The following is a 27,059-nucleotide window of genomic DNA, read 5'->3' on the forward strand; positions in this document are numbered from 1 at the left end:
GACGCGGACGCTCGTGCTGGCTAGGCGACCAACGCTCCACCTCTTCGACGACAGTAAGGAAAGTGGGCGGGATTAATTATTCCGGAGTTGTTGGGAGAGGGGGACGGGGCAAGAAGGCGATTGGGTAAAGCGCGGAAGAGCCTGCGTTGTGGTCTCCTCTGATTGGAGCCCACGTTGAGTGTTACCATAGCTACGCTGGTGTATTGGCTCTTTCCTTTCAAGGTAGAGATAGAAAATGTAGAGACCACCATTCCATTGGACGTTGAGAGGGAGTTCAGTTTCCCATCTACGTAGCAAGAAGAAGATTTGATTATTATTATTATAATTCTACGCAAGTTAGACAAAGAAATGGATTCTTCTTCTTGGCAACCATTCCGGATTTTTTTTGTTACTTTCCTCTATTTTGTTATTATATTCTATCTATTGGAAGTCTTCCGTTTCTTCCACCCCAATGAAAGTATCTGCGATTGGCGCAGCGCTGGCTCGTTCTTAGTATCCCTCGTTCTGATTGCACAGCTACTGATGGGACCCGGAAAGGCTGAAGCAGGGATTGCCATGGCAACGCGTGCTTTTCCCCACGCCTCGCCGCCAGGCTAGCCGAAATGGGGCCGGAGACCCTCCAGCCGGTAAAATAAGACATATTAAATTAATGGTTATAAATTGCTATCTTGGATAAATTATTTCCTCCGCGGAGAATGTGGTGGCATTTGAGGGACAAACAAGCCAGTTCAACAGATCGAGAATCCCTAAGGAAGCTTCACCTGTTGAACGTCTGCCTGCTGTGCAACCGCAAGCTAAATGGAGCTCCGTCGAGGAGGAGAAAAAAACATACACGGGAGAGAGCTAAAGCTAAAAATGGCAAAGCTCGAGTCAGTTCCTTGGGTGTTTAGGTTATGCTTTACTTAAATTGAATAATTGGGGTTGAAGGTAATGAAAAGTTGTTTTGTAGCCCCTGCTGTCATTGGGTCCCTCTTGCCTTTACGATTATCCAGTGAAGATACCCAAAACAGCCAGCCCTTGACTTACGACCACAATAGTGCCCACAATTTCTGTTGCTAAGCGAGAGATTTGTTAAGTAAATTTTGCCCAATTTTATGACCTTTTCCTGGGCTCCAAGATCACTGCAGATCACTGCAGATGGGGACTGCAGCCAAGAAATTAAAAGACGCTTGCTCCTGGGGAGGAAAGCCATGGCAAATCTAGACAGCACACTAAAAAGCAGAGACATCACCCTGTCAACAAAAGTGTGTATAGTCAAGGCCATGGTTTTCCCAGTTGCAATGTATGGCAGTGAAAGTTGGACCATAAGAAAGGCTGAGCACCAAAGAATCGAGGCCTTTGAACTATGGTGCTGGAGAAGACTCCTGCGATTCCCTTGGACTGCAAGGTGATCAAACCGGTCAGTCCTAGAGGAGATCAACCCTGACTGCTCTTTAGAAGGCCAGATCCTGAAGTTGAAACTCAAATACTTTGGCCACCTAATGAGAAGGAAGGACTCACTGGAGAAGAGCCTCATGCTGGGAAAGGCTGAGGGCAAGAGAAGAAGGGGACGACAGAGAATGAGGTGGCTGGATGGAGTCACTGAAACAGTAGGCGTGAGCTTAAATGGATTCCAGAAGATGGTAGAGGATAGGAAGGCCTGGAGGAACGTTTTCCATGGGGTCGCGATGGGTTGGACACGACTTCGCAACTAACAACAACAATGACCTTTCTTGCCTGCCATAGTTGTTAAGTGAACTATAGCAGTGGTTTTTTTTATCCCATTTATATCCCGCCCTTCTCCGAAGACTCAGAGCAGCTTACAATTTAAAGCACAAATCAATGTGCTTAGCAATAGCCTTCATTCTATGTATATGCCTGCTTATTAGGGCTTTCCCCCCCCCCCAAGCAGCATTATTACAAAGTCAGCTTAATTGCCCCCAACAATCTGGGTCCTCATTTTACCTACCTCGGAAGGATGGAAGGCTGAGTCAACCTTGAGCCTGGTGGGATGCGAACCTGCACTAATTGCAGGCAGCTGGTGTTACGTAAGGAGGCATTTGCCCACTGCTCCACCAAGGTTAAGTTAGTAACAAGTTTGTTAAGTGAATCTGGCTTCCCCATTGACTTTGCTTGTCAGAAAGTTACAAAAGTTGATCACATGATCCCGGGACACTGCAACTGTCATGAATAGGAGACAGTTGCCAATTTCGATCATGTGAGCGTGGGAATGTTGCAACGATCACAAGTGTGAAAAAGGGTCAGAAGTCACTTTTTTCAGTGCTCTTCTTGTAACTTTGAACGGTCACTAAATGAATGGTTGTAAGTCAAGGACTACCTGTAGTAGAATTACCAGATTATATATAATTTGACATAACAGTAATAAAATTAATACAGTGTGTTGCAGCAGGCAGCATGATGGAAATAACTGAAACCTGAGTGGCTAGATATTCTGCAAGTAAACTTGGATACATCTTCTCCTTATAGCAGACTTGACACATACTTTTTTGAACTATGGCTTGTTGAATAAACCATAACGCTACAGGACACATGCTGCTTCTTAGTAGTAGATGTCTGAGAAAAGTGTGCAAATATAATTAATCACCACAAAGGTGAAGATACGTATAAGCAGGGCTTTTTTTCCTCATAGAACGCTCAGAACGGAGTTCCGGCACCTTTTTTGGATGTAACCTTGTAGGGTAGGCAAGGCAGGTTGTATGACATGTGTGAGTTCCGGCTCCTTTTTCTTTTACAAAAAAAGCACTGCGTATAAGCTTATGGTTATGGTAGACAATGCTTTTTGCAATCTATTAAATGATAAATGTTTATCGAATAAAACATGGTTTATAAGACATGAGCATGTGAATTAAATCTCAGAGTTCTACCAATAAAATGTAGCAATTCATATGCTGATGCTTTTAATAAACAATGAACTAACTTTATTGTGGATTAGACATCATACTATCAGAAAATGTATCTCAAACTGACCTTTTTCTTTCAGCCCAAGCCACATAAGGCAAAAATATGTACCGGTATGTGGTAAGTAGTTTTTCATTCTTGAGATTCAGAAGAGTTATTACATTTCCTGTCTAAGAGCCAGTTATATGTTGATCCATAGAGAGAGGGTTCCTTGAATTTCTGGCTGACCGTGCTACATCCTTTATCCACTGTAAGCATCATTAAACTTATTTTGGACCTTATTTTCAAGAAAACCTGTACAAAATCACACTGCTAGAAAAAAAATGTATGTGCTACATTGGCAACCCTTAGTTTTTCTCTTTTCTTTTTTTGTGATGTTTCAGGAAATATTTAGATGTTCATTCCATGGATCTCATCAATAATGCTGGAACAACTGATGAACTGAAAAGGTGATGGGTGTTCATGAAACATTTCATGACTGGCTTTCTTAATCTCTTTCTAGAACAAAACACAAGAAGCTCACAGAATGAAGTTCTGAATAAATTCCTTGCCAGCCTAGTGATTAATAAAACCCTTTTTCATCTATAGCACAACCCATAAATAAATGTATTCATACACAATAAGACACATAGTTGTTCTCTAGCATTAAGTATCTTGCAAAAAAGATTTGAGAATCCCAGCATAATGTGGTGCGATAAACAAATTTATCTCCCTCCCCTCATTAACAGAGATATCCACAGTATAAAAAGGATACATTTATCATTTTGGAGTGCTGGCAGTGAGATTTTAAACTGCTTTCAATTAAACCTAGCAGAATCAGAGAAGAAATTATGCCAGTTCTGACCAAATGAACCTACCAGCCTTGCCACAGATGTAGAAGCTTTTTTTAAAAAGGCTATTATCAAGTAATGAAAATAGCTGGTAAATGGTTGTGAATGTTCAAGCTGTCACATTTTTTCCCAATTTCCCCTACTTTCCGCAGGCTCCTCTCTGACCTCTTTGACCTGAAGGATTTTGAATCAAATCCTCGCGCTGCTATCTTGTTAGATTTGTACTTCTACACCATCCAATTCAGCCGGGAGCAGGGCTTCAACCGGGAACAAACCGCTGCTTTCTTCTCAATTGTGAAGGATGTGCACGAGGCCTGTGTGGGTAAGGCACTGGGCGTTGAGAAAGACGGAAACAAAGAAGGTTGTATGAGTGGAGAAACGTGGGGGAAGAAGATGGAAACCATATTTATTTAGTGACTTGAATATCTGAACTTTCGCATTGCTTCGGTCCCAAGGCTCTAAGCCAGGGGTCTTCAAACTTGGCCCTTTTATGACTTGTGGACTTCAACTCCCAGAATTCCTCAGCCAGACAAGCTGGCTGAGGAATTCTGGGAATTGAAGTCCACATGTCATAAAAGGGCCAAGTTTGAAGACCCCTGCTCTAAGCAACGTATTTCTTTATTTACTTGGAGTTTTAATAGCGCGACAGGGTGTGTGATGGACAGGGCTTTTTTTCTCATAGAACGCTCAGAACGGAGTTCCGGCACCTTTTTTTGGATGGAACCTTGTAGGGTAGGCAAGGCGGGTTGTATGACACGTGTGAGTTCCGGCTCCTTTTTCTTTTACAAAAAAAGCACTGGTGATGGATATGGGAGAAAATAAATAAGTTTTTTCAGATGTCCAAATCACATTAAGCCTCTGCAGTTTGGCCTGATCCTCTTTGTCTTAGGCTGGCTATGGTACCGCCAGTCCCACGTGCTCTTTTTGCCTTTGATTTTGTGTGGGCAGAATCATGAGAAAATGTCTCTGTGACTAAGAGCAGCCAGCAATAGAAGTGGAAGGGAAAAGGGTCCCACCAGAGTCAGTGATATGGAGGAACAGGGCAGCGGGATGCGGAGGAAAGGAAAGAGGCTAAAGGGGATCTTCTGCTTATTCCTACCGTCTGGTTTTTGTGCAGAAACACCGCTGCCCAATGTGGAGGAATGCTACAAATATTTCTCCGAACTCCTGTTCTGCCACTCCATTCGGGTGAGTGTGTGAATGCCCAGGCAGGCCAAAAGTGGCTTTATGTTTGCTTATCCGCAGACAGGTGGTCCTCGGCTTTCAGCAGTTCATTTGGTGACCGTTTGAAATTACAACAGCCCTGAGAAAAAGTGATTTAACGGCCGTTTTTCACTGGTACGACTGTTGCAGCATCCCCGTGGTCACGTGATCGAAATTCCGCCGCATGGCAACTGACTCTCATTTATGACGGTTGCAGCGTCCTGGGGTTGTGCGATCCTCTTTTGCGACCTTCTGTCAAGCAAAGTCAATGGGGAAGCCAGGGTCACTCAACAATCGTGTTACTAAATAACCGCAGTGATTAATTCAACAACTGTGGCAAGAAAGGTCCTAAAGTGGGGCAAAATTAACGACTGTCTCACCTAGGAGAAATTTGGAGCTCAGTTGTGGTCATAAGTCAAGGACTACATGTAGTTTGCTTTGAATGAAGCTGCCCTGAAGAGAGCCTTTCTCCCCTCGTGGTTCTTGCAGTGGTTCTATGGCTGTTTTCTTCCTCTCTCTCTCTCTCTCTCTCTCTCTCAGAGACCCCCCTTCAGCATTGATGTCTTCAATCAGGACCAGCTGGTGCTCCTAACCGACTACATGATTAACACTTACTTCCGTCACTACAAACTTTACAAATACGCTTTCACCCCGCAGGTAAGGCCGATTCCCTTCAGCCCAGGCAGTGCTAGGGAAGGGCCGGCATTCTCTTGCCATTTTCCTGCCACAGGAAAAGACGAGCATCCCCTCCGGGAAATGGCCAAATTACAAAATGTGATCTCTGGCCTCATTTGGCTACTCCTGAGAATTGTATTGCCGCAAAATGAAGCCAGCAGCATCTTTAGTGGAACAACCTGCCTCCAGAAGCTGTGAATGCTCCAACACTGGAAGTTTTTAAGAAGAGACTGGCCAGCCATTTGTCTGAAATGGTATAAGGTTTCCTGCCTGAGCAGGGGGTTGGACTAGATGACCTCCAAGGTCCCTTCCAACATCATCATTATTATTATTATTATTATTATTATTATTATTATTATTATTATTATTATTATTATTATTATTATTATTATTATTATTATTAAAGGGAGCCTCATGCCTCCCGAACACAGGAGGTTCAAAAAGGTGAAATGCAGGTGTTGGTCCATCACGCTGGGCTCACAACCCCGATTCTGCTTGAAATCAATAGGTGAGGCTGGACATCTCATTCACCTATGTTGGGATGCCTGAACCGGAGCCCAAAGAGGAAGGTGAGTGTGGAGGCGGGCCGGGATTCTTTTGCATCTCACTTTTGAGATGCACTCCTTTTTTTTTTAGTTGGGAGGATGGGGAAAAAAAAGGAACAGAGCAGGCTGGGAAACCTTCTTCCTGACTAGAATAGAGCCAGCACTAGTGAGAATTGGACTGGAAAGATGGTTTAAGAGAGCTTTCCCCCAATCTGATGCCCTCCAGATGTAGCTGTCTTACCAATCCTGTCAGTCAACTCAGCGACTGGGCACTGTAATCTTGGGGACAACAGTAGGGAAGATTGATACACACTAATAATGTTTCTCAACCTTGGCAATTGGAAGACGGGTAGACTTCAACTCCCAGAATTCAAATCCCCCCATTGAGTTGGATCTGGAGACATGACATGGGCTTAGGCCATTGGCCAGTCTAGGTATGAATTCCTTTTTTCTGAAAGAGGTTTTCAGATGGAGATGAACTTTCTCACCTCCATCAGTTTGAGATCTTTTCGCTTGGCAACGAACCTCGGACCTTGGGATGTGCAAAGTGGGTGTGCTGCAACTGTGGCCTTTCTTCCTTTCAGGGGCAAAATTTACAGGACGCCGAAGGGCCCCAAACCTCACTAATAACCCTCCCCTCCAAGCTTGGCTTAATCTAAAACGAGTTAGCTTACGTTAACCAATCATATAAAATCATAGGATTAAAAATAAAAAGAGTATTATCTGATCCCCCTCTTCTTCTAGGGCTGCCAAAAGATTTGGCATATTTCTCTTTTCTATAGGAGCTACAGCTGAGAGTGCTGAAATGGGACTGTCTCCTTTGCAAGAGGAATTGGAAGTAGCTGGGGCTCCTGCAGAAAGTAAGTTGGGTGGGGGGATGCTTCAGAAGCACAGGACTTGGGGCTAGTATGATGTGGTGTAGGAGTTTCGGAGGTGAGCTCAACAATCCACAGCTCCCTAGATTGCCCCCTTGCCATTAATAGCCACCCTCTTTAGCCTCAGGAGGGAGATAATAGTTCTCTATCTTATAAATTATTTTGTTGTTAGCTGCGAAGTTGTGTCCAACCCATCGCGACCCAATGGACAACGTTCCTCCAGGCCTTCCTGTCCTCTACCATCTTCTGGAGTCCATTTAAGCTCACGCTTCCTGCTTCAGTGACTCGATCCAGCCACCTCATTCTCTGTCGTCCCCTTCTTCTATTGCCCTCAATCTTTCCCAGCATGAGGCTCTTCTCCAGTGAGTCCTTCCTTCTCATTAGGTGGCCAAAGTATTTGAGTTTCAACTTCAGGATCTGACCTTCTAAAGAGCAGTCAGGGTTGATCTCCTCTAGGACTGACCGGTTTGATCGCCTTGCAGTCCAAGGGACTCGCAGGAGTCTTCTCCAGCACCAAAGTTCAAATGCCTTAATTCTTTGGCACTCAGCCTTTCTTATGGTCCAACTTTCACAGCCATACATTGCAACTGGGAAGACCATAGCCTTGACTATACGCACTTTTGTTGACAGGGTGATGTCTCTGCTTTTTAGTGTGCTGTCTAGATTTGCCATGGCTTTCCTCCCCAGGAGCAAGCGTCTTTTAATTTCTTGGCTGCTTATAAATTATAAATGCTAACTAATACATGATTTTTGGCAGTGCGGGTCCTGAAGTCCGAGTGGCTAATGGCAGTGCTTCTGCTTATTAGCAATAGGAATAGCCCTCAGACTTACATACCACTTCACGGTGCTTTGCAGCCCTCTCTAAGCGGTTTACAGAGCAGGCACATTGCCCCCACCAATCTGGGTCCTCATTGTACCCATCTCGGAAGGATGGAAAGCTGAGTCAGCCTTGAGCCGGTGAGAATCGAACTGCTGGCAGTCGGCAGCATTAGCCTGCAATGCTGCATTCTAAACACTGCGCCCCCTAGGGCTCTTCATTAGAATTACAATTCACTCTGCCTCACCCGTTTATAGGTCCCACGGCTGCACTGCGGGACTTCATTGTCTCACAGCTCAACCAGGAGTTAACCCAGCTCCGCCTTTCCATCGACCAGCATCTAAAAGCCACGGAGGACCAGTTCAACGCCAAGCTGAACCAGCTGGAGAGAGGTTCTATTGCCAGCAAGGGGGCTGCCAAGGGCAAGAAGAAGTAAGCAGGTACAAGAGGACCATCTCCTGTCCCAGGGTCATTTCTTCCTTTCTGGGGCCTCTGCAGAAAGGGGGGTCACCAAAAGACCAAGAGACTTCACAGGGAATGAGGGTTAAAATACGGGGAGCAAATGGATTTCTAAAAGGCTTTTGAAAATGTGCTAAGGGTTTACAGCAAATCTCTTCCAAGGTGGTAAGGTCATATAGTAGTAGCAGGAACCGCTGCATAAAGCACATGAGGATATTAGGATATTAAAGTGTGGTTAAAATATTTTCTGTTGTTTATTATTATTTTTCCCTAGGTCAAAAGTAGCAGCATTATTAAGGGTAAAGGCCAATCTGAGACTGAATACAGGTAGTCCTCGACTTATGTCCCCAAATGAGCCCAAAATTGCTGTCGCTAAGCAAGGCAGTTGTTAAGTGAGTTTTGCCCCATTTTATAACCTTTGGGTTTTTTTTACCACAGTTATTAAGCAAATCTGGCTTTACCCCATTGGCTTTGCTTGTTGGAAGCCAGCTGAGGTTACAAATGATGATCACGTGAACCCAGGATGCTGCACCTATCAAAAAGCACATGCCATTTGGCAAGCATCTGAATTCTGATCACGTCATTATGAGCGTGCCGCACTGGTCGTTAAGCGTGAAAAGCAATAAGTAATTTTTTTCAGCGCCGTTGTAACTTTTGTCACCGAATGAACTGCCAAAAGAACACCTTTAAGGATTTAATGGAACCAAATTGAGTCGTTCCAATACGATTAGTTCCCATATTTAATTGGGGGGGGGAAAAAACCAACCTAGAGAGTCAGTTTGGTGTAGTGGTGTAAAGAAATGCTGGATTAGAAAAGGATCAGGTCTTGAATACTAATCTCCTTTCAGGCATGAATGCTGGCTGGGTGACTTTGGGTGTCACAGGCTCTTAGCCCAACCCCACAGTGTGTTTCTCGTGAAGAAAACAGGAAGCGAGAGCGTTCTCTACATGCCCCCTTGTCTTGCACAAGATAAGACGGGATATAAACACCTTCAGGCTTTGGAAAGTTTCTCGGGATCCTGGTGCCTTAATAGGCCGAGCACTCTTGGCCAACGTAATGTAGCCTGGCTGGGCAGAGAGAAATAGTTCTTTCGCTAGAAGCTGAATGACTGAACCTTTATTGTACAACTATGTGTACATTGAGATTAGCTGAGCCTCCCTTTGTGCTCCCCACCCCGCAACACAGTGACAACAAACCCTCCATCTTACTACACCATGTGAACCAACTACACCACACACAGGCCTCCCAAGTCAATTCTGCATAAAATTCACGAAAATTTATTTCTCATTCAAAAGCCTAACAGCCCACGGATAAAAGCTGTTTTTCAGCCTGTTGGTGCGGCTGGCTGTACTCCTGTATCTCCTACCCGATGGAAGGAGAGTAAAGAGGTACTGTCCAGGGTGTGAGTCATCCCTGAGAATTTTCCTCACTCTTCCAAGGCAGCGAGCCCTGGCGAGGTCATCCAGTGGTGTCAGGGGACAGCCCACAGCCTGGAATCTGGCTGTGCCAACTAGACTACACCAACGGACTTGGTATATGGTTGTTTTGGGTAAACTTTCCTTCGTCCTATCCCAGTTCCGCCCGCTCTTTGTCCTTGTGGACTAAACGTTTTTTCCTGGGATATGCCAAATTTGAGGTGCATTGTTGCCTCCACTTTGGGCCGTGCTTGGGAATTTCTGGGAGTCAGGGCAGAAAAGGATGGGGGGGGGGTAAATGAGTGCGTCTGGCAGGACCTCGTGTTTCGGCAGAAAATGATTACGAATTCCCCTTCCAAGCCTTGCCATGAAAGGGAAGCCCAAGTCGGAAGACAGCTGAGGTTTCATTTCACTTTTATTATGGTTTGGACAATTGTAAGGTGGGGGGAGGCAAAAAAACCACAAACAAAACAAGGAGCAGTTCAGCAGAAAGGCCACGTCCACTACCTGATTACAGCAAAAAAAAAAGACAGGTGCAAAACCTGATCCCACCACTGATCTCCAGTACTGACCACAAATCCAAAGGCATGGATTGTTCCTTCAGCCGAAGGGACTGCACTGACGGACTAGACCCCCTAAACAGTCCTTACAGCGCAAAGGGCTACGTCAGGGGCTCCGGGACTTGCAGCAGAAGCGTGTTGCTCTCCCCAGCCCCTCCTTTTGGACCAACCCCATTGGTGTGATATTAGCCCTACCCAGGTCCAGAACAACCTTCCAGGTATAACCAGGGAATCTTGTCCCATCAGTCCAAAACTCAAGGTTCCCCCCCCCCAAAATTCCTGTTCCCTAGAAAGTCTCTTCCATGCACAAGGAGCCCAAAGGAGGACTCTAACCATTGGCTGTCCACCCCTAGTGGGGCAAGGGTGAAGTTCAGTTCTGTGTACACCCCCCGCCCTTCAACATCCCTCTTCCGGGGATCACCCCGTGCTGTTTCACAGGGACTAGTTCAGAGGTTCTTCCACAGCTGACGATGGAGCCTCCTCTCCTTCTGTGCCTAGCAAGACCAGCTGGATGGCCTTTGGGACATTTTCAAAGAGGGCAGCCCGGTTCTGTTGCTCGCCCTTCTTGACCCAGTGCCCGTAGATTCGGAAGGCACAAGCGTCGATCAGCTTGCGCACTCCCTTGAGGGCATAGGGGTCGCACAGCAGCAGCTCCTTTGTGACCGGGCGCACCCGCCGGTAGCTGGTGTAGATGCGGATGGAAGCCCGCACCGTCCATGCAATGACCTGCCGTGGTAAAAAAAAGGAAAGAAAGAAAGGCATCACACCAGGCCAGAAGGCGGAGAGAAGAAGGCAAGGAGGTTCATAAGCAAGCATTAACTCAGGGATAGGCAACCTCGGCTCTTTTATGACTCATGGACTTCAACTACTGCTAAGCTTGTAAGCCGCCCTGAGTCTTCGGAGAAGGGCGGGATATAAATGGAATTTAAAAAAACAAACAAACAAAAAACTCCCAGAATTCCTGAGTCAGCTGACTCAGGAATTCTGGGAGTTGAAGTCCATGAGTCATAAAAGAGCTAAGGTTGCCTACCCCTGCATTAGCTTACAAGAGGCATCTCCTCCCACAGGAGATCACAAAAGAGGAAGTGGGACAGGCCGTCTGTTCTGCCCAAGCCTGTGGACGTCCTTGTTAAACGCACAAGGACAATGCCCCTTTCGACAAGTCGGCCGGAAACTCAGAAGAAAACAAAAGCCCCTTTTAATATTGGTAACAAACCTGCCAAATGGTCCAAAAACAAAGGCAACAAAACACAATTCAAACAGAGAAGATTGTCCACACGAAACACAATGCCAAACAGAGAATTATTCCCCGGCAATAACCAACAGGACATGATCCCACGAAGTGCTTTGCAACGGGTGCCTTCCGCAACCAGCACCGCCCACACATTCCCTTTTTGTAATTCAGTCCCCAAGGCGTGGCTTCTCAATGCCTTCTCCCCTTCCCCCGGAGTTGCCCCATTGCCTCCCTCTGGCCTACTCTCCTGGCCTGTCTTCGTTTGCGGGCGTCTCTCCTGTCCTCCAGCTGTGCGTCCTCCAAGTCCGACCCAGCCTCCCCACCCAGCTGGGTCTCATCCTGGGCACGAGCGGAAGGGCCAGGCTCCTCACTGGAATGTATGTCTTGGAGCTCATCAGAGCCTTCCTCCAACTCCGATGGCTCCCCAGGCCCCTCCTCCTCAGTTTCCCCAGACTCAGCTGTCGGGATCACAGGCTGGCACGGAATCACACCACCATCCATCCACCAAGGGCAGCACTGACGGTGCCGACTAGCAGCACAAGTAGTCCTCAACCTAAAACAGTTCCATTTAGGGACCGTCTGAAATGACAACATCACTGGGGGAAAAAAGGGATTTACGATCCTTTTTTTCACACTTACAACCGCCGCAGCATCCACATGGTCGTGTGATCAAAATTTGGATGCTTGGCAACTGGTTCGTATTTATGACGGTGGCAGCATCCCAGGGTCGTGTGTGATCACCTTTTGCAATCTCTTGACAAGCAAAGTCAACGGGGAAGCCAGGTTCACTTAACAACCCCCGGGTCAACTCGCTTAACGACTGCAGGGATTCACTGAACAAGAAATGTGGTAAAAATGGGGCAAAATTCACTTAACAACTGTGTCACTTAGCAACAGAAATTTGGGGCTCAATTGTGGTCGTAAGTTGAGGACTACTTGTAGTGCTTCAGGGTATTCGTAGACACTTCATTCTTCTGCAGTGATTCTCAGCAAGTTGAAGACGTGTGGACTTCAGGTCCCACAATTCCCCACCCAGCGTGCCTAGATCTTCAACTCTGCTAAGGTGAGAAACACTGTTTTAGAGAGACATCAAGCATCGGGCCTGGAACTTTTTGCATCTAAAGCAGTGGTGGCGAACCTATGGCACGCGTGCCAGAGGCGGCACTCAGAGCCCTCTCTGTTGGCACGCGCGCCACCGCCACCAGCAGCAAGTCCATCAGGCCACCCGGAGCAGAAGCCCCACCCAACACAAAGAAGGCGGACCGGACCACTAGCAAGCTCTAGTAGAAGTGGTAGAGCAGAGGTCACCAACCATTGTCGATTGGTAAACTGGAAGAAAAGGGAGGGGGAAGCATTTTACATGCATGCGCGCACGCACGAGGCTGCGAGCATGCACGCGCTGCGAATGGGGCGGGGCTAGTGCCTGCGTGATACTCACTAGCCCTGCCCTGTTCTTGTGTGGTGCAGCGCCTTGTATCTGCACCCAGTGGCGTGGCGGCGGCCATTTTTGCGCCTTGCAGCACGGTGGCCCATTTTTGCGCCCCCGGGTTTTGCGTGCCAGAGGCGGCACTCAGAGATGCCTCCCTGCCCCCCCTCCCCCCTGACGGCACTACAATGCTGATGCGGTCCTGGCACTTTGCGATAGATAAATAAGTGGGGTTGGGATTGCAGTTTGGTCATCACGGATCTAAAGCATGTACTTTTAACATTAAAAAAAAATCCCCAAATAAGGTCTAGAATAAAAGTTTAACTAAAACCTATACACCAGTGTTTCTCAACCTTCACAACGTTAAGATTTGTGGATTTCAACTCCCACAATACTTCAGCCACCCAACTTTGAGGTGGGGGGAAAAACCTCACGAAGTGAACCGTTTTGAAACTGTCTCCTACGCCCAGAGATGTAAAAAACAGGCATCATTTCGACCCAAAACCGTCTTGTTTTGAGCCTCGGAACATCTGTTTTGCAGTTAAGATGTTATATATACACCGACGTGTACCCTTTGGGGAATGAAGAATGGAATAAAAATGACTTAAATGAATAAATATTTTGTATTGATTTGTAATTGAATAAAAAAATATGCCCCCTACCCTGAATTTATGGAAGGGACTGAAATGTCGCTGCTCCTTTCCGTAGCGCTGGAAAAAGGGGTGTTGCAGTGCCTGCTCAGCACTCAATCTTTCGACAGGATCCACCTTCAGCAGTCGGGAGATCTGCCCCCCCAAAAAAAAAAGAAAAAAGAAAAAAGAAAAAAAGGGGTGTCCCAAAAAGCGTTCTGAGAACACAGGCCTGCTGATGGATTCTGACACGGAAAGGGAGGAATTGAGAAGCAATGTGACGATTTAAACATATATTTATATGATTTTTCCCCCTCCCTGTTCTGTATGTCAGGCTAGGCAGCACCAGCATGAGCTACAAAAAAACCCACAGATAGTCCTCGACTTACAACAAAAATGAAGCTAGCCCATTACGATCGTAAGTCATGACAGTCATAAAGTGGGTCACCACATAACAGGACCCCTTTTTATGACATTTTTGCAGCAGTCCTAAAGTGACCACTAAGGTCATAAAGCAAAGCCAGTTCACTATGGCCCCTTTTTTTTTGCCAAAAACTGGTTTTCAGCAAAAACGTCGAGACGCGCAGTCATGTGACCATGGGACAATGCAAATGGCCATAAATGCGGCTGGTTGCCAAGTGCCTGAACGTAGTCACATGACCACGGGGGGAGGGGAGGGGGGGCTAGGATCTAAATACCTTTGGGAGTCCATCACAACTTCAAATGGTCACTAAGTGACCAATCACAAGCCGAGGATTACCCTGCAGAGTTTGGGATGGCAAGGTCCCCTCCAGTTTTAACTAGCTGCAGCCGGGAAGAGCTGCAGTCTTTTAACTTCTCTCCCATTACCACACGTGACAAGGACGCGGCTGCCTTCTTACCAAATCCTTGACCGTGTCGGATCGGTCATCCCACTCCGGGGAACCAAAGTGATACTGGCCTTCCATGATCATCCGAAGCATCAACATCTGTTTGCGGTGCCAGAAAGGGGGAGAGCCAGCCAGGAGGGTGAAAAAGATGACACCACAGGCCCAGCTGCAGGGAGGGAGGGAGGGAGGGAGGGAGGGAGGGGAGGTTAATAGTAGAGAATATTTGTAGCTCAGGGTTGAACCGTGGAGTCCTTGGTTGTTTCCTTGCAGACGTTTCACTACCCAACTAATCAAGAATGCAATCAAACAGTAAACAGCATCCTAATCAAGGAACCGCCAAGGACACTCCCAACAACACGGACAGGGCAAGCCACTTGTATATAAACAGAGCGCAGACTCACTGCCTTCTAGCACTGATGACGTTACCTGGTTGGGTAATGAAACGTCTGCAAGAAAACAACCCAGTTCAGAGAGCACCAAGGACCCCAAAAGAGATTATTTCCCAGTGCCCCACCCCACCTTGGCTGGCAGGTGGGGACAACACTGTAGGCCAGGCTATCTGGCGCTCAGCAAGTTCAGGAAGGTTCCCTGATCCCCCACCCCATTCCCTAATTACGACTTACAGGTCCACCTCCTTCCCGTAACCAAGATGAGTCTCGTCCATGGAACATTTTAGTATCTCTGGTGCCAGATAGCCTGGGGTACCACACAACTCTGCGGGGAAGATTCACGGATTCAGAGAACGTCAAGAGAAAGGCAAGTGGGGAGAACTTTTCAGAACAAGAAAAGTGGAGGAACAGCGTACGGAAAGACGCCACGGAAACAATGAGCTGAGCTTTCCTACCTGCCCTGTGGCTTAACAGAGGGGCTGCTCCACGTGGCAGGGCAAACGGAAAGGCCCGCCTCCACTGTCTCCACCTCTCCAAAGATACGCCACCGGGTGGGACACACACACACACACACACACACACACACACGCACCGCACCGCCTCACCTCGCAGTTTCTCCCCTGGCTCCAAATGGCAGGAGAAGCCAAAGTCAGAGAGTTTGATGCTGAGATCATCGTTCATGAGGATGTTCTCCGGTTTGAGGTCTCGGTGGATGATGCTATTCTCATGAAGGTAGCTCACGGCCTCCAGGAGGGCTCGCATGACGCATCTGGAAAAAACAAAAGGCAGACGGAGGCCCGGTTGTTGCGAGGACCAGGTCTTGGAGCCCTCCACAAAAAAGCAAGGAGGAGGGCTCGTTAATTTATGTGGTCAGAACTTTCCACTACTCTAGTCTAGGGCCAGCAGAAAACCTTCGGATTTACCTGGTCTCCTTTTCACTGAGGGTTACCTTCTCTGTAAGGTAGTCAAAAAGCTCACCACGCCTCATCCTGCAAGGAAAACATGAATTAAGAGACTAGAAGCAGAACCGGCTTACTTCTATTATGCTGTCTTTCTCATATTTTATTTATTATATTTAGCGTATGGCTCTCTTTTTTTCATAATTCACAATTTAATACAGGATTATATTGGCGACTTTTAAGATGTGTGTACTTCAACTCTAATGGCAGAAAGTGAAGAGGAACTAAAGAGCCTCTTGTTGCGAGTGAAGAAGGAGAGTGCAAAACCTGGGTTGAAACTAAACATTAAGAAAACCAAGATCATGGCATCCGGCCCTCTCAATTCCTGGCAAATAGATGGGAAAGAAATGGAGGTAGTGACAGATTTTATTTTCCTGGGCTCCAAGATCACTGCAGATGGGGACTGTAGCCAAGAAATTAAAAGACGCTTGCTCCTTGGGAGGAAAGCCATGTCAAATCTAGACAGCACACTAAAAAGCAGAGACATCACCCTGTCAACAAAAGTGCGTATAGTCAAGGCGATGGTCTTCCCAGTTGCAATGTATGACTGTGAAAGTTGGACCATAAGAAAGGCTGAGCGCCAAAGAATTGAAGCCTTTGAACTATGGTGCTGGAGAAGACTCCTGCGAGTCCCTTGGACTGCAAGGTGATCAAACCGGTCAGTCCTAGAGATCAACCCTGACTGCTCTTTAGAAGGCCAGATCCTGAAGCTAAAACTCAAATACTTTGGCCACCTAATGAGAAGGAAGGACTCACTGGAGAAGAGCCTGATGCTGGGAAAGGTTGAGGGCAAGAGAAGAAGGGGACGACAGAGAATGAGGTGGCTGGATGGAGTCACTGAAGCAGTAGGCATGAGCTTAAACGGACTCCAGAAGATGGTAGACAGGAAGGCCTGGAGGAACGTTGTCCATGGGGTCGTGATGGGTCGGACACGACTTCGCAACTAACAACAACAACAACTTCAACTCCCAGAATTCCCCAGCCAGCATACCATTTTATTTCACAGAGTGAATCACCCCCTTGATCCCACCCATTTTCAAAGGTCTGTTACTTACAAATCAAAGACTAGGAACATGAAGGTAGATGTCTCGTAGGAATCTATAAGAGTAACTGGAGGGGGAAAAAAAAAGAAGAGCTGTCACTTATATCGTAATTGCTTCAGTGTTTATAAAATGGCACGTGTGTCTAATAGCAGAATACAAATGTGGAGCCCTCAATTGATGACCACAAGCCCAGAATTTCGGTTGCAAGTCACGGCGGCCATTAAGTGGGTGACCACGTGACCTGATTCGATTTTATGACTGCTTACATGATCTCTTTACAAATCACTGTGGGCATTAAGCAAATCACATGGTCATTAAGTGAATCCCAAATAGGTGGTTTTTACTGGAAACCAACAAAAATGCTAGAAAAGGCACACACAAAAAAGGTACTCCGTTACAAACGGTGGTCATGGGACTGTGGGATGCTGCAAATGGTCATAAATGCAAACAGATTGTCAAGGGCCCAAAATGCAATCACATAACCGAAAGAGGCTGGCACAGCAGTTTCTCCAAGGCCGACCTTTCCTTTTGATTAGTGCCAATCATTTTATTTCTTTAGCTGATAAATTTATACCCCTATTTTCCCATCCATGCTCAGTTAATAAAAATATACAAGGCGGCAACGAAGCACAACCTTTTTCCAAAAGAAAGCTGCATAAATAGAATCCACGAATCAACCTCTTAAAACCACCACCAGCACCACCGTCTCTTTGTAGGATGCTACCCACAATTACACCAACCACTTAAGGAGTTCAGCAGAATTCGTTGATACAACGCAGAACTGGGTAGGAGCAGACTGCTCAATAATTGTGATTTTAGAAACAGCAAGGAGTTAGCCCAAAGATCAGCAATGAGTTATTTGGAGCAGGGGGGGGAGGTTTTGTTTTGCTTATTTTGTCCCTGCCTTTATTAATCAACTCATAATTAATCAGAAGAGAGGGGAAGCATCACTCAGGCAGAATTACCTCAGCAAAAATGGAAGAATCGAAAAAGGACAATTCACGGACACACCCAGTTTGATAATAATAATAATAATAATAATAATAATAATAATAATAATAATAATAATAATAATAATAATAATAATAATAATAATAATAATTTTATTTATATACCGCCCTTCTCCCGAATGGTTAAAGCTCCAGACTAGAAACCAGGAGATTGTGAATTCTGGTTCCGCCTTTGGCATGAAAACTAGCTGGGTGACTTTGGGCCAATCACTAGGAGACTGTGAGTTCTAATCCCGCCTTAAGACATTAAAGCTGGTTGGGTAATTTTGGGCCAATTATCAGGCGAATGAGCTCTGGTCCCATCTTAGGTACGAAATTGGTTGGGTGACTATTGGCCAGTTATTCTCTCTCTGCCCTACCTACTGCACAGGATTGTTGTTGTGGGGAAAACAGGAGGAGGCAGGAGTATAGGCAGTCCTCGACTTATGACCACAATGGAGCCCAAAATTTATGTTGCTAAGTGGAGACATTTGTTAAGCGAATTTTGCCTCATTTTACGACCTTTGTTGCCACGGCTCTTAAATGAATCACTGCAGTTGTTAAGTTAGTAAGACGGTTGTTAAGTGGCTTCCCCACCGACTTTGCTTGTCAGAAGGTCGCAAAAGGGTATCACATGACCCCCGGAACACTGCGACTGTCATATGACTCAGTTGTCAAGCCTCCGAATTTTGATCACGCGACCGCGGGGAGGCCACAGCAGTCGTTAAGTGTGAAAAATGGTCATGTCACTTTTTTTTCAGGGCCGTTGTTAACTTTGAACGGTCAACTAAACGAACTGTTGTAAGTCAAGGACTACCTGCGTTACGTACGTTCGCTACCTTTTGTTATTTCTAAAGCAGGGGTCCCCAACTCCCGGCCCGTGGACCGCTACCGGGTCACGGCATGCCAGCAGCCGGTCCGCACAAACAAGCAAAGCCCCATTTGCGGGATGCAGGCAGCACAGGAAACCACGCACCCCTCCGGTCCACGGAAAAACCTCTCTCCACGGAACCGGTCCCTGGGTGCCCAAAAGGCCGGGGGCCTGTGCTCTAAAGTAATAAAGGCGGGATAAAAATCAAATCAAATAAATTTGCAGTAGAAAGAGATGCTAAGAGATGGGACAGCCACTCACTGATGAAAGGGTGACCGGAGACCTGGCGCAGGATGGCAATTTCTTTGCTGGTGGACAAGCGGACTTCTTCCAGCTGCTGGGGGGTCATGCGCTCCGGGGTTACCTCAATAATTTTTACTGCATACTCCTGGCCCGTCTGCTTGTGTATACATCGCCGGACCACACTGCTTACGCCTCTGCACAGGAGAATCAAGTTTCGAGAAAGACTAAGGTCCCAGGGATGAAAAATAAATAGAAAATGTTTCCATCCCTCCAAGCCATTCCACTGCGTCACGTCCCTTCTCCCTCCTAGCCTCACCTGCCAATAATATCCTTGGGGTCGTATTTCTGGTAGAACTCCTTGGCACCAGCCCAGTCTGGGAGCTCGTCATCCAGGCCCACGTCTCGCGTCATTCTGCTGCAGGGCTGGTAAACCGCAAGTACCGATTCAGCTTCTGAAATGCATCAAGAGGCAAAAGGAGACCTGTGTCAAAAGCGCTGGACGCTTTCTGGACTCAGCTGCTCCCTGATCTGCATGCACACGTCCAAGAGGAGACCTACGTGATGGCATCCTCAGGCCGAGACATTCCAATCCACACATGGCTTTCGGTGGTGGACGTCATGGAAGAGACAAAGGAAAAGGACTTAAATTGGACCGAGGGGACTAATCCCCTCTCTGAAAATTTCATTCAGTGGCAGGATGGATTTCAAGACACATCGTAGCCATCAAGATGCTCTCCCCTACCGTCAAATGGAGCTGTAATTCCTCCTTTGGATTTATCAAGAAATTTAAAAAAAATCAACCCATCAACATTTTGCATCCTTGTGCTAGCTACAATGGGGTAGATTCCCCATTGCTGTGAGCAAATCAGGACAAAATAAAAAGCCTGATGCATTTTCCCCACCCCACCCCCAGGGAGCAAAACTGCCACAAAGATTTGACACACAATGCACATACAGTATAGGAAATACTGGGATTAGAGGCAAGACCAAGCAAAGATATCCCTTTGGAATATCCCATTAGATTAGAATATTCCGCATATACGTCAGCCTCTACAATGCCGCATTTTGCTTACAGTCACACCTTTTTCCTATGCCTGCTTTTCCATCCCAATGGAATCCTTCACTTCTAAATCTCGAAAACTCATTTCAAGAGCCTTGTTTTAGCCTCATCATCACAATCTTATAATCTGAATCCAGATCTCCCTTAGATAAGGGTGTAAAAATTGCAGATGTTTCCCTAGGAGTATAAATGTCATAAATTTCGACTGAAATGGGATTATTATTTTTTTTAAGTAAAGAGGCAAAGCCTGACAGTATATCCAGCGAGGGCTGCTTGGAGTTCTCTGAGCTTGAATGTTTTCTTGCAGATGTTTCATTATCCAAACTAGGTAACATCGTCACTGATTATGTTATATAGTTTGGGCAACGAAGCGTCTGCAAGAAAACAATGAAGTTCAGAGACCACGGAGGACCCTTCATTTCAACCCCGAGCTACAAATATTCTCCTTTATTGGTATTTCTAATAGCATGGTAAATCAATTGGCACTGAGAACATTCCACTTACTAGGGTAGCTTTCTCATCCTCATGCCCCCTGGGGTGTTAGACAATAACTGTCAAGAGTTCAAATATCCATTTGTTTTCACACTTGCTAAGAAATCTATGAATTGTAGTCCAAGATTTCCAAACAGTACCAGGAAAAAGGGGAGTGATCCCAAGGCATTCGCCGGTTGTGTTGCTGAATCTACAGGCCGAAATTCTCCACAATTTAGTATTAAAAGGGCATTAGAAGGGCATCTCCCATCTCTTTTATCATTTGATAAGAAACGATAGCAAGAAACCCGCTTTTAGGGTCTAGACTCGGTACATAAAGGTGCATCAAGGTATATAAAATCCGCAGGATTTTATTGAGAGTATGGTATCGTTTCTATTTTATCTATGCCTTATCACATACACACAAACACACACACACACACACACACACACACAGATTTGGAGATCTGCCACTTTTTGCAGCACTTGGGCCTTGCTTTCTAAGCGTATCTATATTATTTATTTATTTATTTATTTATTTATTTATTTAGATTTATTTATTTATTTAGATTTATATACCGCCCTTTCCCGAAGGATATTACCGGCCTACCTTCCAAGGTTGTTGCAAAAATTACTCAGAAATCAGATATCACGCGTGAAGCCATCGGAGCACCTAAGACAGAAAGACAGAAAGCGCCGATTATGCTACAAACCGGGCGGAGAGGCTGCTCTGCGGCGAAAGCTTCATCCTCCACCCCAGATTTGCTCAGGCGCGACAGAAATGCACTCTGCATATTCTCAGAAACTAGAGGTTTTAACATTTCAGGGCCGTGGCCTAGCAGCGACAATACATTCCGGGGTTGAGTGGTTCTGAGTCCCACGATGCCCCCCAACCCTGAGCTTACCTCCTCTTTCTCTCGCCTCTGCAGGGGGATCCCCTCTTACGTAATCGACTCCCGCGCTTCCCGCGCAAAAGGGATCGCCCCGAGATCCTCACCCGGCGGCGCCTCCGCTTCAATTGACTGAATGACACCCATCTCCCCCCCCCCCCAGGATAGCCGGCGACTCCCGGGCCCCGCCCCTTCGACCTGATTGGTTCGCGCTCCTTGAATGTCCCGGGGAGTGACAAGAGCGACCAAAGGGTTCCGTCCATCACCGGCGAGAGCAGCGCCCAGTGGCCAGACAGGGAAGGGAAGGCGGGCTGTCGAAAGGCAGAAGCGAATCAGATAAAGAAGAAGAAGAAGAAGAAATAGAAGAAGAGCGGGGATCAAAAGAGGAAGCGCCGTTCCCCCCCCCGCAAACGGGAGAAAGCTCAGCCAATCAGAAATGGAAGGTTTGCCAGTGGTCAGGAGGAGGAACCAATGGCCTGCCGGATTTGGAGAAGGGAGCGAGAGGAGAAGCGGCCTCGGTAAACAAACCTCGGGGGAAAATGAGCCAATCGCGAAAGGGAAGGGGGCGGGTGCTGTGCGAAAGGGTTATTCTACGTTTCACCACCGCCGAAGGAAAGGTCGAGAGACGGGGGGGGGGAATTCTCCCACGCCTTTCTCCAAGGCTTGGTCACGTGACCAATACAAAACACACACACACACACACACACACACACACAGCAAAAGGTACAAAACTCGCCCTAGCCCAGGGGTAGGCAACCTCGGCTCTTTTATGACTCATGGACTTCAACTCCCAGAATTCCTGAGTCAGCATAGCCAAGTTTGAAGACCCCTGTTCTAGAGGGCATATATATTTATTTATTTATTTATTTATTTATTTATTTTAATTCCATTTATATCCCGCCCTTCTCCGACTGGGGAAGAGCGCTCTGACCACTACACCTCAGTGCAACCTGACTGCTTAGGAAAGCCGGCGCAACCTTCGTGTGTGCATCCTCCACGTTGATGGACAATGCGGGTTAGACTTTACCCCCTTCCTCCCCAACTGGAGAGACCCTGAGATCAGGGTTCCTCAAACTTGGCCACTTTAAGACTTGTGGACTTCAAGTCCCAGAATTCCCCAGCTGTTGCTATTTGTAATGGTTTTTCATCCAAAAGAGGCGTCTGCTGTCCCGTTTTATCTGTACAACAACCCTCTGAGGTGGACCAGGACTAAGAGAATTAATGACTGGTCTGAGGTCACCTGAGGGGCTTTAGAGATGGGGCAGGATTTGAAACCAACTCCCACTCCTCCCCCCCCCCCAACACAAGCTTTGATTCTGCCTTGATCTTTAGGCTGCCTTCTGTGCCCAACCTTGCTAACTGATATCCACAAGAGATAAAAAAAGGAGAGTGCCCAAAGATACAGAGCTTTCTGCCCCCTCTTTCAAAGGCAAGCTACTTTTGGTACTGGGAAGAATCCAGAGAAAGAAATATTTTGGGAAATATTAAAAAGGCAGAATATTATATTTCCCCAAAGGATCTTAAAGGCAGAAACCACCCCCACACCCCCAAGTCTCTGTGTCCCAAACAGAAACCAGGTCTGCAGAAATGCAGATGTGATAATCTTGTCGGAAAGATTGGAGCCAGGAAGCTGGGATTAGAAAAAGAACCTTAGAATCAACAATCCCTCATACCGAATAATCCAAGAATCATCAACCAGAGCCCCAGGAAAGTAGGATATGACCTTTGGGACATAATAGGATTAACCCACCACCATCAAAATACCACAAAGGCACACTCAGATTCAAGTCAAAGTACATGACACAAGAAATACAAAGCCTCAAAGAGGAAGAACTCCAAACAAAAGCCCAAGAAGATATAAAAACCCACCACTCACAGCCACATGTGGTCAGTTTTTCCCAGAGCCATCTTTCTGTCTGGCTCTCCTCTTCAATAAGCCACAACCTTCTTTCTAAAACAGTCTCCATTTTGTTTATTCCCAGCTTGGACTGGACCCCGATGAAGATTTTTCTTTCAACAGTACAAAGGGGGGTTGGGGTTGGTGTTCCTTCTGCTCAGATCAGATGGTTTGGATTGACGCTAATTATAACTTCATACCACAATAATTCAAGTCATCTGTGTGCCAAATAATATGACTTCCTTTTTCCAAACTCAACCACTTTCACTGTCAGGGGATTTCTATAATAGGTATATATACTTTTTTCCAGCAGGAAAGCACATTTCATGAAACAGAAATACAAATATTTCAGTCAAGTATAGGTGCTTCTGGGAATCCACATTATATGGCAATCCTGGCTAGGACTGATGGGAAGGGTAGTCCAACATCTGGAACACATCAAATGGAGAAGGATGATAACAGATGAAATCAGCTAGGCTTCTTACGTCAAGGAGAACAAATCCTTTTACATTCTCTGTAGGAAAACAAACTTGATGTCCACCATGTTTAATAGCGGGTTCTTTGGTGCAGGAATGAAGACAAGGTAACTGAGTACAGGGAAACTCATATTTTATTTCGTGCAGAATTTGTACTGGCAAATGGCTGCAACTAGCCGCAATATATAGTCTAGCCCCTAGGTGGCAGCCAATAGGTTTGAAGCAACCATTGCCGCCTAGGGATAGCCAATTATAGCACTGGAGACTTGTAGTCTGGGTTGCTGGAGAGCCGTTAGCTGCTCCAGCAACCCACTAATGAGCCCAGTACATAACACACCATTTTTCCCCTTCATGAAGGCAGCTCAACAAAGTGCCATCACAAAAAAACACTTCAGTGCCAACTGAAGAAACCACAGTAGTCAACAAGGATTCTGGAAGTCCAAAGTCACCAATCAATGTGGCTCATCATTCTGCTTTAGATACGAGGTAAGACAGGAGGACTAGTAACGTGGGGGTCAGAATAAGAAGGAAAATCCAGACACTGATACTCAGGAAAGACATAAAGCGAGACTTCCGAGCCCAGTGAAGTGCTGCATTCTGGGAATGGGCCTTTTGCTTCTCATTAGCCTAAAGACGCAAAGAACAGCTTTGTTATTCACTCTGGATGTAGAATAAGGACACCAGAAAGCATGAATTTTAAGGGGCAAATAATTTCTTAGCCTATCTTTTCATACATTGTATATACATCACCTGCTGAAATGCTCAACATAGGTCTCAGAATTCTTGCCTTCTCTTCCCTAGCGAATTGCCATGTTTGTAAAACACACTGAATCACAAACGGTCCATTCACACGTCAGCTGAGCATGCTGGGTCAGAGCCTATGCTTAGTTTATGACTCCTTGTATCATCAGAAACAAAACACTGGATTCAGTCAGGCCATTTTCACTCAGTAAACCATGGGTAACCATGTCATGCAGATGTCCTTGGCCTGTATTTCTGCATATCGATCCTAAATTAAGAGTCCAGATAAACACACAAAGCTAAATAGGGCAAGGGCCTTCTTTTTTCCTCAGGTAAGACATCAAAATATGAGGTTGAAGGTTTGTTCTCCAAGCTTGTGGGTTGGTTTCGTTACCAAGCTAGGTAACATCTTCAGCAGCCTTTGAGGCAGAGGCCCCCGACCTTTTGGGCACCAGGGACCGGTTCCATGGAGAGAGGTTTTTCCGCGGACCAGAGGGTGCGTGGTTTTGTCTGCTGCCTGCATCCCGCAGATGGGGCTTCGCTTCTTTGTGCGGACCGGTTGCTGGCATGCCGTGGCCCAGTACTGGTCCACAGACCGGGGATTGGGGACCCCCTGTGTCAAATGATTATCTTCTGATGGGGTCAGGTGTGAGTCATCAGAGAGAGGCTTGTGATGGGTCTTATTTCAGGTCAGGGTTGTTGGAGGTTGTGACACCTGACCCATCACAAGGCCTTCACTTGACACACACCATAAACCTGAAGCCCTTATAAACAGAGGGGCACACACATCCCCTACACTCCGCTGAAGACGTTACCTAGCCCAGGTGCAGGATGAGGGTGATGGTTCGTTGTCCGAGATTGTGGGTTGGTTTCCAAACGTTTCGTTAACGAAACGTTCGGAAACCAACCCACAAGCTAGGACAACGAACCATCACCCTCATCCTGCACCCGGGCTACAGATATTCGCCACTATTGCAAACATCAAACTAAGCTCCCATCTTGTTGTTGGGAATGTTTGCAAGGCTAGCTCTAAAGATTTGCATGCTACCCACTCCCTAGCTTTAAAGTCAATGCCTCTGAGACTTTCCATCTGCTTCCACCTGGCAAAGAGGCTGGTGTGGACTTTCCAAACACCTGAGCCCAGCCAGAACTTTCCTTCCTTGCAGGTATAGCAGGAGAGCAGTGTTGGCTTAATGTGGGGGGAAAAAAAACCCTAGAACAGGGCTTTTCAACCAGTAGTACGGATACCACCTGTGGTACATTGGCACCTGGCAGGTGGTATGCGACCATCCTAGAAAAGTGGTAGCAGGGGAGGGGAATGAGGTGAACCGGTGGCAGCACTGCACAAGCCTGAGCGAGAGATGGCTGGAGCTGCAGGGCTGTCAGGGCTCAGCGGAAGCCCCAGAATCAGCACCAGGCTCCAGCTGGAGCTCGGCGCCGATCCTGGTGCTTCTACTGAGCCCAGAAGCAGCGCCGATCAGCTGGAATGTTGCAGCGTTTCCAGGGTCTTGTGATTTACATTCAGATGCTTGGCAACTGATTCATATTTATGACGGTCACAGTATCCCAGGATCATGTGAAGTGACCAAAACCTGCTGCAACCACCCAGCAGAGGCGGGGAATAAAAACCAAACATACCCACCCACCCCCGCTGCCAATCCTCAACAGAAACGCTCACAACAATGAAAACCTCGGACAGGAGGAAGAGCGCTGCCAGGCGGGCAGGCAGGTGTCTTGCTCGGCTGTGGCTTGGGGGGCACTTTTTTCAGTGCCATTGTAACTTCGAACAGTCACTAAGCAAACTGTTGTAAGTCGAGGACTACCTGTACTTCATCACTTTTTTCCTTTTTTTTTTTGGTCATCAAGTTTTTGACCCCATGCTAGGCGCCTGGTGGCACTCGGATGCTGCCATATCCTAAAAGTGGTACAATGGGTGAAAAGGTTGAAAAGCCCTGAACTAGAAAGACCCAGGTAGCGCCTTCTTCAACTCACCAAGTTGATTAAAAGGCCCTAAGCTTCTGCAAGCTGCTCAAGTAAAACGGGCAGGTTACAACCTTTTAAGTCAACTTGAATTGCGAGGGTGGGCAATGTGTTTGGATGTTGTTATGCCAAGAAAATCCAGTTTTATCCAATGTATCCAGGTTGGGGCTAAGACTAATGAAGGATTTCAGTGGGGGTGAGCGAAGGAGGGGTAACTAGGTTGGCTAGCCGGATGCAGTTCATATATGAGACCCATTACGCCTTGCCTGCGAAGAATTAAGATTTTCATTAAAAATTTAAAATAAAATTATGTTTAAAGAAAATAGCATTACAGGTCAAATGTAAACATAGTAACACAGAATCGTAGGGCTGGAAGGGACCTCGGAGGTCTTCTAGCCCAACCCCCTGCCCTTATATCCTCCCGGATAAATGCAGCCTTTTCTTGCCGTTCCATTGATTGTCTTCTCGCTATCAGAAAATTTCCCCTTACTTCTGGGTTACTTGTTTCTCTGATAGGTTTCTCTCTCTGATAGGTTTCTCTTCCCAGACTGTGAACTAATAAAAACAAGTCAACCTGACCTTCCAACAAAGTACAATTTCCCCTCTTATCATGG

The 27,059-nt window shown here is 46.5% G+C and overlaps 2 protein-coding genes across 2 annotated transcripts; one reads left to right on the forward strand and one right to left on the reverse strand.

Annotated features, from left to right (window-relative positions):
• The first annotated feature begins 522 nt into the window (after nucleotides 1–522).
• LOC308676595 (cilia- and flagella-associated protein 119-like) lies at nucleotides 523–8,531 on the forward strand. The gene is made up of 9 exons (XM_081342490.1): nucleotides 523–626; nucleotides 2,981–3,018; nucleotides 3,282–3,347; nucleotides 3,881–4,050; nucleotides 4,846–4,916; nucleotides 5,472–5,588; nucleotides 6,115–6,175; nucleotides 6,934–7,011; nucleotides 8,101–8,531. Exons 1-9 carry the CDS (start codon nucleotides 603–605, stop codon nucleotides 8,277–8,279), a joined length of 804 nt encoding a protein of 267 aa, XP_081198616.1. The 5' UTR covers nucleotides 523–602; the 3' UTR covers nucleotides 8,280–8,531.
• A 1,590-nt stretch (nucleotides 8,532–10,121) lies between these two features.
• On the reverse strand, nucleotides 10,122–21,460 carry LOC308676852 (phosphorylase b kinase gamma catalytic chain, liver/testis isoform-like). Its single transcript, XM_081342886.1, has 11 exons — nucleotides 21,367–21,460; nucleotides 21,072–21,134; nucleotides 19,247–19,382; nucleotides 18,949–19,124; nucleotides 16,840–16,894; nucleotides 15,749–15,814; nucleotides 15,431–15,594; nucleotides 15,060–15,150; nucleotides 14,449–14,602; nucleotides 13,601–13,723; nucleotides 10,122–11,004 (listed from the first exon to the last, which is right to left on the reverse strand). The coding sequence occupies exons 3-11, from the start codon at nucleotides 19,339–19,341 to the stop codon at nucleotides 10,720–10,722; spliced, it is 1,209 nt and encodes a 402-aa protein (XP_081199012.1). The 5' UTR covers nucleotides 19,342–19,382; nucleotides 21,072–21,134; nucleotides 21,367–21,460; the 3' UTR covers nucleotides 10,122–10,719.
• Between the last annotated feature and the right edge of the window lie 5,599 nt (nucleotides 21,461–27,059).

The sequence above is a fragment of the Vipera berus genome, assembly GCF_964194415.1.
Source record: "Vipera berus genome assembly, chromosome: W".
In the NCBI taxonomy this organism is placed as follows: Eukaryota; Metazoa; Chordata; class Lepidosauria; order Squamata; family Viperidae; genus Vipera; species Vipera berus.

Excerpts from the sequence above, each read along its gene's own strand:
- LOC308676595 (XM_081342490.1), top strand. The coding sequence starts at position 603 with ATGGGGCCGGAGACCCTCCAGCCG. Across the intron at positions 4,051-4,845 it reads TGTGCACGAGGCCTGTGTGG|AAACACCGCTGCCCAATGTG; the intron begins GTAAGGCACTGG and ends GTTTTTGTGCAG. Across the intron at positions 4,917-5,471 it reads TGTTCTGCCACTCCATTCGG|AGACCCCCCTTCAGCATTGA; the intron begins GTGAGTGTGTGA and ends TCTCTCTCTCAG.
- LOC308676852 (XM_081342886.1), bottom strand. The coding sequence starts at position 19,341 with ATGACGCGAGACGTGGGCCTGGATGACGAGCTCCCAGACTGGGCTGGT. Across the intron at positions 15,815-16,839 it reads ATGTTCCTAGTCTTTGATTT|GATGAGGCGTGGTGAGCTTT; the intron begins GTAAGTAACAGA and ends TTTTCCTTGCAG. Across the intron at positions 15,595-15,748 it reads CTCAGTGAAAAGGAGACCAG|ATGCGTCATGCGAGCCCTCC; the intron begins GTAAATCCGAAG and ends TGTTTTTTCCAG.